Source organism: Plasmodium cynomolgi, chromosome 14 (genome assembly GCF_000321355.1).
Source record: "Plasmodium cynomolgi strain B DNA, chromosome 14, whole genome shotgun sequence".
Lineage (NCBI taxonomy): Eukaryota > Apicomplexa > Aconoidasida > Haemosporida > Plasmodiidae > Plasmodium > Plasmodium cynomolgi.
The window spans coordinates 984329-997221 of NC_020407.1; the positions used below are offsets into that span (position 1 = coordinate 984329).

General features: G+C 37.8%; 2 protein-coding genes across 2 annotated transcripts; one reads left to right on the forward strand and one right to left on the reverse strand.

The window, feature by feature from the left end:
• Positions 1-2679: 2679 nt before the first annotated feature.
• On the reverse strand, positions 2680-4596 carry PCYB_143150 (hypothetical protein; the record flags this gene model as incomplete). The annotated part of the gene is made up of 2 exons (XM_004224786.1): positions 2680-2786; positions 2811-4596. The coding sequence occupies 2 exons, from the start codon at positions 4594-4596 to the stop codon at positions 2680-2682; spliced, it is 1893 nt and encodes a 630-aa protein (XP_004224834.1).
• Positions 4597-6521: 1925 nt separating this feature from the next.
• Positions 6522-10711, forward strand: PCYB_143160 (hypothetical protein; the record flags this gene model as incomplete). The annotated part of the gene is made up of 2 exons (XM_004224787.1): positions 6522-9329; positions 9398-10711. The coding sequence occupies 2 exons, from the start codon at positions 6522-6524 to the stop codon at positions 10709-10711; spliced, it is 4122 nt and encodes a 1373-aa protein (XP_004224835.1).
• Between the last annotated feature and the right edge of the window lie 2182 nt (positions 10712-12893).

The window sequence follows — 12893 nt, forward strand, 5'->3', positions numbered from 1 at the left end:
ATATATATATATTTATTTATATTATATATTTATTTACATATTCATATTATTTGTGCGTATTTATATATTATACATTTGCGCTATGCGCGGAGTTAAAAGTAAAATTTGCACATCAACCGGATTGAGTGAGTACATGGTGTACATCACCGTTCAATTATTTATACACGCTTGGTTGTCACATGGCCTGGTCACATTTTATTTTTTGTAAAATTCGCACACTGTCTTCATACACTGAAAAGTGAGAAAAAACCCTTAACCTCTTGGCAGTTGCGCGTAAACATGCGTTGCCCGGGGGTATATGCGAAATGCACGTTTTTCTGTTCACCTTTGTAACATGTGTACGTGAGGGTGTACAGGCGGAATTATATGTGCGCGTTAAAGTTTGCACAAAAAAGTACGAGTTATGCGATATATGCAATATGTGCTGCGCAAACGGGTACGCTACCGCGCAACTACCACTGGGGAAACCTGGTTCGTCCGAAAAAAGCAAACTATTTTGCCATTTCACTTACCATTTTGTTTGCTGATTGACAATTTGGAATGTTCAAGGCAAAAAATGTGATCAGTTTTGCAACTATGCGTTTCGCCATTGCGACATTACAGGGTAATGTGCTGAACCGCGTTATCACCCCATGGGGTACTATAATACCGTATTGTGTATACATGCTGTGTCATTTTGTTCATTTTGTCCCAATTTGATCACAAAAAAAAATAAGGAAGGAAAAAATATTTCTCTGATTAAACCGTTTTGCACCAATTGTCCCTTTGAACATGATAATTGCGCACTTTTTTTTTTTTTTTTTTTTTGATACGACTTTCACGTATTGCTATTTTCTTATTTTCACCAAATTGCACATTTTTTCGTTTTTTCTTTTGCAATTTTATCAATTTACTCTTCTACTCGTGTTTAAACGATTAAATTGAGAAAGTCGAAAAAAAATGAAAAATGTTGATATGTATCATGTGTTGCCTTTTTACAAATTAAGCAATACGAAAATTTCCCCTTTTTTTTGCGCATAGAATGTGCGCACATGGACGAAAAAAAAAAAAATGACAATTTCCAGAGCAGGTCATAATTTAAGGCGTTCAAATGAGTACACCTCCCTTGTACACATGTGTAAGTTGCGATTAACCAGTGGAAAACAGAAAAAAAAAAAATTTGCGTAAATCTCCATTTAATAGAACAATTGGTGTTTCCTTAAAGCTGTGCAAAAGTAGGAAAATGTGTGTGTCCCCATTTGGGGGGTAGGTTGTGCCTTTGCTTTGTATTCATTCTTCTCGCATCATTACATGCAGGGTCACATTACAGCGCGTGAGCTCGGTCATGCGTATGCGCGTGTTAGTGTGTATCTTCCTGGCACATGCGGAGGGTCACTCGTTTCGCAGCACGCCGCGTATGTACCTATATACACGCATACATACATTTTTGCACATGCGCGTGTGCACGTGCATACCCTTTTGAGTACCCCCTTTACACACATTTAAGGCCCGGGAACACTCACGGAGCGATTTGCCCACACTGCTCAACTGCGCAACTAGCGAACTTCGTAAACCAAATGTGTGTGCAATTAAATTTCCGCACATGTGAGAGGCAGCAAAAACGTTTTCGTGTCAAGGGGTTATTCAGCCGTGCTTTAACGTTCATTGCGGGGTTGTAAGCTCAGTTTGTCCCTTTTTTCAATACGGCTAAGTGCATTTAACGATATACAGGCAAAAGTGCTCACGCAAAATTTGCCAAATTTAGTTTAACTCATTGTAGCGCAGTTTAATTTCTGTGTTCAGCAAGTGTTTCCCTATTTGGGAGGCTCACTTTTTTGGTTTGTTCATAAAGGGACGTATCTTTAAGAGCACCCAGCTCTCCGCAGTTATGCAGTTCATAATGACCCTCTTAGGCCAAACAAATTAGCGGAAAAAAAAAAGTTTTCTTTATCTTTCGAATTTTAAAGCACCTGGAATTTTCTTACGCGTTCTTTAGACAAATGTACATTTTATAAAAAGAACAATGACGTGAAACACGCACTTGTACTACAAGCATTTTAGCGTTACTTAGGTTGATAAAAAAAAATTAATTTTTAAAGGCAAAAAAGCGGAAGGTTTAGCAAAGTCTAAGGTCATGCTAAAAAAGCCCGCACAATTGAATGGTCCTTCTCAATTGTTTTTAAAAAAAATGGTAAGGTTATAGTAGTATATGTTCGGTAATTCCCCCCTGAGGAATGACGGCTGCTTAATGATGACACCGATTTGGGGGCAACGTATTTACAGATGGACGTCCCTTTCCTCACGTGGATAGCCAAGTTTTGCACACAAGCACTCTGCGTGGTTTAATGAGTCCCCGAGGGGCAAAGGAAATTAGTTGGATCCATGATGTGCAATTTATTCGCGTATAGAATGTTCAGTCTACTCATTCTTTAGGTTTATTGCTCCCTAATTAATTATTCTTGCACCCCATAGTTCAAAGAGAGCACAATATGTATGTGTTTTTTTCTCATTGCTCTATGTTGTCCGCAAAAGAGCCAAATGGGAGAGAAAGTCCATCCATAGGCGAACAGCCGAAGTATGAATCACCATGATCATTGTTCTATCTCGCGCTTGTTGCAAATTTTCCGTTTACTTTTTTTTCCATGCTAGTTTGGCATGACCCCCCAACTTGTTTTTTTTTTTTTTTTTTTTTTCCCTTTTTCAGAAAGCTTCATTAATTTTGGAAAAAACGTGCTGTGTTGCAAAATTCGACACGCAGTTATTTTTCTTCTGTTCTAACAAGTCAAACTGTAATCCCCTCTGCTTATCTACATACGGAATGATAAAATTACCGACCAGATCTTTGACTATGAGTTTGTTATTTTCATCGCTATTATTATCTAATGAGTTGTAAATTTCGTTGAGTTGTTCAGCTTTTTTTTTGGTCCTTATCAGAGCTTCTTCCTTTGATGCATCATTGATTGCTTTACTTAAAATGTCCTCCAAGTAAGAATCAACGGTTTGATTGTTTAGTCCCATGATTTCATTGAATATATAATCTTCCTTTTCTCTCAATAAAAACTCAGCTTGTCTTTTTCCCTTTTCTTTGCATTCCTTTAATCTTCTTTCCCTTTCTGCATATTTGACGAGCACCGCTATTTTCCTTTCTTCTTCATATTTCTCCAATTCGTTGGATAAAGAATCTAGCAATTCGGATATGTATTTACCTTGCACATTTTCTAAGTAAGAATCAACTTTTATTTCTTCAAAATTTTCCTTTTCGAATAGGTCTTTTTCCTTTGCACTAATTTGATCTATTTTTTCGTACGCTTTTAATTCTTCAATTAAATCGCTATAAGATTGTTTCCCATCATTCATTAACATTTTTATGGCTTTACCCCTCAGCAAATTTTGTAACAGTAAAATATTTTTTTCGAAAATGTCCTGTTGACTGGACTTGACCTCTATCGAGGCAAAGTTAATTTTCATGCACTGTGCTTTTTTTTGCGTTTTGATGGATTCCCCCAACACGTATTCGTTTGAAGTGTATTTGCTTTCCTCTTTATTTAAATATCTGTAAAACGTGTCAATGACTTGCTTATTCTTTTTCTCTTCATATTTAGAGAACTTGTCGTATTTCTTTTTCCCCTGTGTGTATTTGGACGATTTATCCAAATCGATGTTCAAGTCGTTGAGGTCATTCAGGTTGAGGAGGTTGTCAATTTTGTTTGACGTCCTTTCGTTTATTTTTTTTGGGACGGTTCCATTTCTTTCCAGTTCTAAGTTGTAGTTTGAAGTGTGATCATTCATATGATCGACTATGTCTGTTTTTTCATTAAAAATTGTTTTGAGATTATTTTTTCTTTCTACAAATAAATTTCTCATATCTCTTGCTTTTTCCTTTTCAAAATTTTCGATAATTTTATCCTTATTTTTATCTCTATTTTGAACAATTTTTTCGACCTCGTAGAATATTTTATCTGCCTTTTCTGTGTCTCTTTGTACCATTACTTTTTTTAACAACTTCATTTTTTTTTCCTGTAATTCTTTTATTCTTTTTTCCCTGTCCGCCCATTCATGATATTCTATTTCTTCCAAAATTCTTCTCTTTTCTTGTAAATTTTTGATATTTTCATTTTTATTGATTTTCTCTTCTAGCATTCTTTTTTCTTTTAATTTTCTGACAATTTGGATATTTTCGCTATTAACTGATAAGTTCTTTTCAAGGCAGAGGTTGGCCAATTCTTTAATTTCTTTTTTTTTTTGTTCTATTTTATCATTTTCGTTGGTTACTCCGTCCGCCTGTGCGGAATCATTCATTGTCCCTACGTTGGCATCGTTCTCAGTTTCATCCCTTTCGCGTTCTTCTTTCTGGGCAGTATGACCACTTATATGCTTTATGTAAGTGCCCTCCTTACTAGACAGCTGCGTTTTTCCCCCACTGTCCGTAATTACGTTCGATTTCCCCTTTAACTTTTCATTCAACTTTTTGTTTGTATAATAGATGTTTGTGGCCTCCCTATTTCTACGGCTAATATTTTTTCTGTTTTCATCAATTAGAGCATTTTCGTCATTTTCGTCATTTTTGTCATTTTCGCCGAACTTTTTTCTCACCCTTGGTTTCATGTAATTGCTCATTTTCCCGGGGCGACGCGGTTACAGGGAGAGCAGATTCGGCGAGCGTAGCAGCAAAGGGGGGGATTTTTTTTTTTTTTTTTGGCTAATTAGGCAAAAATACTCAAAAGGATAAAGCAGTTTGGACATATTTATATTTAATGTGTAGGTTTTCCCCCCACGAGCAGCCTTATTTTTACTTTTCTTTTGCTTTAAATATAATGTTAGTTCACAATGGGTTAATTGTGAACGGCCTTTTTTACTCCAATTTTTAAGTTAAAATTGTCAAGGAAGGTAACAATGATACTTGCGTAAATTAAAAAAAACCGCGTAGACAAACATTTTAGCGTTTAAGACGCTGGGAAAAAAAAATTATCCATTTTTTATCGTTGCACATGGGAACGTATATTCAATTTTAGTTTTTTAAACTGCGGTAGAAATAGAGAGCGTGTAAGGGGTCTAAGAGAAAACCTGTTTTTTGATAAAAAGTTTTTTTTTTTTTTTTTTTTACCTATTATAGAGCTGCCTATAGCGCATCCTTTCGTTTTATTGCCAGACAGGATTAAAATTAGGCGGTAGGTTTTTATAAAGGGCTAACATGACAATTTTAGCCACACGTTGATGCACATTCTCGTTTCATTCAAGTTCGGATAAGAAATTTTCGCCCTCCTGTTAACCATTTCGGAAGAATAAAAAAAAAGCGTCACAGTGGGAAATGCGTAAAAATCACTATGCTGTACAAAGTGGTACGCTAGAAGACTTTTCCCCCAAATGAACAGACAATGAGCGTGTTTCATTACCAAATGAATCGCCTACTCGACATCATTTCGTTTGGGGAAAGATGCAAATCTGAGTTATGTTATAACTTCGAACGGAAGGTCCTTTCTTTTTTTTTTTTTTTTTTTGCCATTCCTTAACTGTGTGTAAACACTTATCCTTACGAATTGTTAAAAAAAAAAAAAAAAAAAGCAAATGTCTACGACCACTTTGATTTTTTTATCACGCTGAATTGGTTTCACCAGGATGACAAAGGCGTTACCTTATCACTAATTTAACCACTTCCGTGTGCTTATGGCAGGGGTGCACTTACAACAGTGTACACGTCTTAGGGGGTCAATCTCTTGGTCTTTCTTAATTTTCAAGCCCCATCCTCGACATCGCGCTTTGTGCACATATGTACATATGAATATCATAACTGTTTGCAAAAATGCATAACTGGGCTCGCTTAAATTTTCTAAGAACGCGAGGGTGAATTTTTTTTCCTACATACGAGAATATACGGATGCACGTAATACAAATATGCTTTGCGTATGTATACATTCTCGCTTCTTTTCACATTGTGCCTGTTTCCCGCGTTCCATCTCGGATGATGATGCAGGGAAAAAAAATAAAATTCTGCCTCTCTCTGTAAAGGTATTAAAAAAATGCAAAAAAGTGATTTGTTTGTCATTTGCGTAAATATTTTGTATGCCCCAATATGCGTATTTTTATACACGCGCGTAAATGCGTTTTTTTTATGTGCAGCAAAACATACATATTAAAGAATGAACATTTTTTTTTTTCTTTGCGCATGTATTGTTTTTTTTTATTTTTTTCCAAAGTGAAGGAAAACATTTTCGAAAGCATTTTTTTTCCTTTAAATTTGTACGATATATATATGCATACATATGCGTTTATGTACATGGGCATATTATTATATTTCGATTTTTAATGCGCTGTTTGATTTCGCTTTTTTTCGTGTTCATAGCAAATGTATTTGAGTTTCGCGCAGCTAAGGAAAATGCGTTCTTTGGCGGGCGAATTAACCCCCAATTCAGACTTTTTCCCGAATATACAAACCGTATACATGTAATATATTTTTATATGTATGTGCTCCCCTCCCTGTGTTGTTTGCTCTCGCCCCCTCATTTTTATGCCCTTTAGCGAGTTAAAAAAAACAAAGTTCAAAGATGAATTTTTTTTCAAACAAACCCAATATAAGGAGCACGAAATCTGAAGTCATCCACAAAGCAAACAACAATAATGTCAGCAGCAACAATGTCAGCAGCAACAATGTCAGCAGCAACAATGTCAGCGGCAACAATGTCAGCGGCAACAGTGTCAGCGGCAACAGTGTCAGCGGCAACAGTGTCAGCGGTAACCGTGTTGGGGGAAACCATCCCAGCAGCAACCAGGTCGGCAGCCACCATACGGGCAGTTACAACGTAGGCCATAACGGAAAAATGCAAAATGATGCGGGCAGTGGGAATTTTCTACTTGAAGATAGCAACAGCTTCGCGTACTCCAACTGTGACGCGGATAAAAGTTCAGAAATCCACTACAGTAACAAAGCGTACGACCCGCAGTATAGCATGTACATGAATAAAGTAGCAAACGGGGTGAGGTCTACAAGAAACCACACTTCTTCCCACAGAATATGTTCCCCCAGATCGCAATCCATCAATCTGTTCGCTCCAAAAGTGAATAGGACATCCAACATATCGACAAATTTTGATGACAGAATGTCGTACATTTCATTTTACACCAATAACAAAAAAAAACTCAACAAAACGTCCATCCTGGAGTCTAATGATAGCTTCAAAACGCAGGCCAATTCGCAGATCGTCGAGCAATCCCTAGACTTACTTAAACATCTAGTCAATCAGGAAAATAGGGAGCATTATTTATCCGTGCAAGAAAATGATAAAAAAAATAAATTAATATTAAAACTAATCGATCAAGCTAAAAGAAATGATGAAAAAGCAGAATTGTCGCAAACAGAATGTGCTAGTAATAATTCCATTGATAATTACCAAAAAAGAATGGACATGCTACATTTAAAATTTATGAAATTAAAAAATGAATATTCCCATCTTAACAACGAAAATGTTATTCTAAAAAAACAGATAAGGAATATAAAAGACAATTATCACATGATGAATCCGAAAAGTGCTACCGTGTCCTTTCCCCGGGGACCCATACAGGAGGAGGCGCTTCGAAGTAATGATAGCGGGAACAGCAGCAACATGAGCAACATCGGCAACATGGGCAACATGGGAAACATCGGCCACATGAGCAACATCGGCAACATCGGCAACATCGGCAACATCGGCAACATCGGCAACGTTAATAATGAACAGAAGATGAGACAGCAACAGGGGGGAAGAATAATGTTAAACAAAACGACAAGTATTAACAGCATACAGCCACCTGTGATTCCCCCATTTGAAAAAAAAAAATTAGTAGACTGTCAAGTACAAACTGAATGCACCCTAATGAGCCCTTTACCAGAGAGACCCGATAATACCAAAGTGGGAGGTTCCAATTCAACCGTCAACATGAATGGGAACAATTTCAATTCCAATTTGTTAAATGATAATTATCTTAGCAAATTACGAGAACAAATCAGAAACGAAGTTACACAAGAAATCACAAACAAGTTAGAACAAAAATACAAAGACGAATTGCTCATGTTGAGACAGACCATAGAGAATAACAAAATGAATAATCAAAATCGCGCTGAAGAAATTTCCATTGATAACCTTATCAATAATACTAAGCATAAACTGGATGAACAAATAAATGAGACAATTAACAAGTATAAAAATTCCCTTTTCGATCACTTTAAGGAATTAATAAATGCAGCTAGCGAGCGGGGGAAAAGTACAGTTCAGATGGAATGCAAAGGGGATGGAAGTGTTAATGAAAAGGTGAGCATTGGTGTAGATAATTTTGCTTCCCTCTCCGTTAATGACAAAATTAATGAATGCATAAGCTTATTCGAAAGTATTTCCCAGAAAAAAATGAGCGCTAGAAAGGTAAAAGAGAAAGGGCTGGACAACAGTAGTAGCATACTCAGCGCTCTTAATAACATAAACACAGACATAAACGACATTGACGATATGATCAATAACTTGCATGCAAATATCGGACGGACTAATTTTTCGGACGATGCAGAGAGCTGCCCAGGAGAACTGGATCTTTTGGGGAAGGCCACCTCCGTTAGTGACGATTTAGAGTTGGAGGAAGAGGCCAGTCGTAGATCATTAAATGGAGAGCTTGAGTGTGCCGGAGGAGAAGGTGAACTGAAGGAGGAAGTTACCACCGGCAGGGATAAGGCGAGAAAAGCTCCTAAAAGGAGAGACAAAATTGGGGATAACACTCACGGTCCAATGTCCGTTCGTAGTGATGGCCCCGCATCGGTTCGTAGTGATGGCCCCGCATCGGTTCATAGCGATGGTGGCAGATCGAAGCGCAAGGGAAGAAATAGCACCGAGGGAGATCCGTCCCACAGGAGTAACTTCCACGTCGATAGCCCCCCACCCGATGACAAAATTGACGTGATGGGAAATATGACAATGGAGATTAATCCATATTTGGATGAGACAGCCGAGGGTGGAGAAGAACGTTCGAGCGAGGTAAGAAGTAAAAATGTGAATATTATTATGCATCATTCGGAGAGTGGCATGGTAAATGGTAATAATATCGACGTTCATTCCAATGTGCATTGCAACGTGCACGTGGATCATAACGCGGAGGGGGAGGCAAATGGCCACTTCATCCAAACTCCCCAAGGTGCCTACAATACCAGGCACACTGTAGGAGGTATGGCAGAACAGAGTTTTAATAATGAGCAGATGCTTGATAGAGAGGAAAGCCCTCATAACTTAGCACCGAATGATAACAACGCGTATGACTATCCTAATGGGGACTTCACAAAAGGGAAAGACAACGAAGCTATATCCCCACAATCGCCTGATGACAAAAACAAAGATAGCGTAGACCCTGAAAAGGAAAAAAAAAAAGCAAATGGAGAAATATTTTCTCCAGCAAAAAAACGAAAAAGAAAAACCTAAGTGACAATTTCGGCAATGACACAGAATTGTGGTCCAAAAATGAAAATGATGAGAAGAATGTTAAAGGCACCCCCAATGAGGAAAACTTTTACAACAGTACCAACGGTACCAAAGCGAATAACACCTTGTCCAATAATGTGCAAATTGAGGAGGGAGAAATAGACGTCATAACGAATGGTGTAAATGATGTCAAGCAGATTGAAATCCACAGTGATGCACATAAATTTGCAAGTACCGGTTATCCAACTGACCAACCGTTTATGCACCAGTCAGGAGATGGAAACGGAGAGAAGGCTCCAAAAAGTGCATGCAACGTGAATAAGGGAGACGAAGAATTCCATCACGACAATGTGAGTGGAATGATGAATAACGCTTTGGCAGTAAATCGTACCAGCCATCACTATGGAGGATACACCCCCCACAGTAATAACGATAACCATTTCGACGGTAAGGAAAAATTTAACCACCCTGAAAGCAACCCCTATGATGGTAGCACCAGTAGAGCTCAAATGAACCCATTTAACCACAAAAATGATGAAAATTTAGAAACTAATAACACGTATAATAGTGCATCGAATGGAAATAATCTCTACATGTATCAAAGTAATAACGAAACAAAAAATGGACCTAATTACAATGCCAAGGGTGACTATGCAGTTAACAGCTCTGTATATTCGTACAACACTGCTGCTAATAACAAAACGGATTTTCTCTCACCAAGCGAAGAAAGATATGAGGAGAAGCCATTTTATAGGGAAGAAAATATCAGAACACATATTATGAACAATAATGGGGAGGTCTATCGAAATGATAACTTCCTATTTATAGAAAATAATAATAACTCTTTTGCAAAACCAGCAGGGACTTATCAAAATAACCAAAATGCAAACTTCGTTAATTTTTACCAAAACGATGTGGATGGTAATAAAGTAAACAGCGGATTGAATCGTGCAGACAAAGTGAATAACCAGTACGATTTTTTTTACAATTTGGGCGAGTCCAATGGGGCAAGTCAGCAATACACCCCTTGGGGCCATCAAAACAGCAAGACCGCTTGCATAAACAGCTACAACGGGGAAGGCCAGTTTGGCGAAACGGCTGAGAGAAGTCCTCCAAATTATTACAGCAAAACGGCCAACATAAAACGAGTAAATAGCAGTGCAATAAATACAATCAAGAACTCCACCAGTGATTTGTCGCAGAATGGCCAAGTCAAATTATCCACGAAGAGCGAAGTGCACTATAACTCATTCAAGGCACAAAAAAATAAAACAAAAAAAAATTTAGAAGACCTTTTTGCCTAGCCCATCGTGGCTTGCATCCATTTTTAGACTTTGAAAAATTTGCGAAGAGACCTGCATTGCAGTTTGGTGTTTGTGCAGTTGGCTCGTTCTTTCCCCTCCGTAGAGCGCTCTGCGCCAGCAGCAGCACCTACTCCGGCTTCGTCTCCAACTTCTCCCCCCATTTTTTCAGTGTTATACAAAATTAAATTCGTTCAAACTGGTTATCTGTACATGCATATATATACACACATATATATATCGTGTGTGTGTACTTTTTTTGTCCCATTGTAATTTCCTTTTTTTTTTTTTTTCACCTTCGTTTTGATGCAAAGCTGCTTCCTTTTTTGTAAAGCCGTTCAGTTTCATTCACCTTTTTAATGCGCCAATATTCACTATTAATGCTACGTTTACGTTAGCCAAAGCTTATAAATTTATTTTTAAGTTCCCTCATGCGCTTTCGTCGGAATACATGTTGCCCGTAATAGCGCGTAGGTCTCTTCTGCGTGTATTTATGACGGGCCATCAACTGTTTTAATACGAAGTTCATATCTGTGTTTTTCCTTTTTTTTTACCCTTCCCCGAACCGCTTGAGCACGTGCTGGGTGGTAAGCACATGCGTGTACGTGTGCGCAGCTACACCTGTACATATACATGTGTAACGTGTAGATTCCCTTGTGACTGCATGCGTATGTAACGCTGTGCTGTGCTCACCATTTTCACAGCTCACACGAACTTTGGCAGAAAAAGGAAAAACAGAAAAGAGCTTTATTATTTGATACAATAATAAACCAAAATTCACTTTTAAAATTTTGAATCACTTTAATGTTCCCCTCAAGAAAGGCAACCAGGGCAACTACTTATATATCTGCAGGTATTTACATATATGCGAGGATGGATGTTCCGGCGCTTCCTCTGCGCACGAATATAGGGGGGTAACATGAACGTCTCTGCAATCTTTATTCACGCGGTCTTTTACTTCTCTTCGCAGGGACATGCAATTTTGCTGCGCTAAATGGTAGGCTCACGGCGAGGTGGTCATTCACGCAAGTACGTGCAAACGTAAAAAATTTGTGTGCATAAGCACATGTGTGCTTACGTACAAATATATATGTAGCATTTCAACGCCGCTATCCCGAATGCGAATTGCTTCGAATTGCTACAAATTGCTACAAATTGCCGCAAATTGCCACAAATTGCCACAAATTGCTGCAAATTGCTGCAGCTTCCGCGTCCACTTAACCATTAAACTTGCTAATTTTTTTTAACGTGTTCCTCCTGAAGTTGGCCAATTTGTGTACATGTGCCAAAGCTGAGAAAACTTTTTGTGAAAGTATTTACTTGCGCTTCTCTAAATTGAATCACAAAAATGGCAAAAAAATAAATTGGGGCAATCAAATTATGTACTTACATAATAATGTATAATATGGCTATTCGCATTTTGTGAGAATGTAATGGTCACCTATAAAAAATTAAAAATCCCCCAGCAGTGGCCAATTTTTTGCTTACTAATTTATTTTGCGCCTTTGCGCTAGTGCAAATTGCTAAATTGTGCATATAAAATATATGATTATATGACATTATACTTTTACGTATTAAAAAAAAAAGAAAAGGCTGAAGTGCTTTGACTTAACTAACTCCTTTTGGTGCCACGTTACTGGCAAAATGCAATCATAACAAAGGCCCCCCCTCCATGAAGAGCCTTTCATTGAACAAATGTCCCTTCTTTGAACGAATGTCCCTTCTTTGAACGAATGTCCCTTCTTTGAACGAATGTCCCTTCTTTGAACGAATGTCCCTTCTTTGAACGAATGTCCCTTCTTTGAACGAATGTCCCTTCTTTGAACGAATGTCCCTTCATTGAACGAATGTCCCTTCTTTGAACGAATGTCCCTTCATTGAACGAATGTCCCTTCATTGAACGAATGACCCTTCATATTGTTCCTTCCCCATTTTATTGTTATAATGTTATAATGTTACAATTATTTACCATACTCTTAACTCCGCACGCGTCAGAGCTGTTATTTTTTCGGGCTATCCTTTTTGCATAGCCACCATTTAAGTTTTATTGTTTTTTCTTCTTTCAGCCTCCTGGCGCGTTCCGCACCTCGTTATCACTTCTACCTTATTTTGTAACCCTTTCCGCTGGGCCCCTCTTTGTTTTTTTATTTTATTTTATTTCATTTTTTTTTTATTTTATTTTATT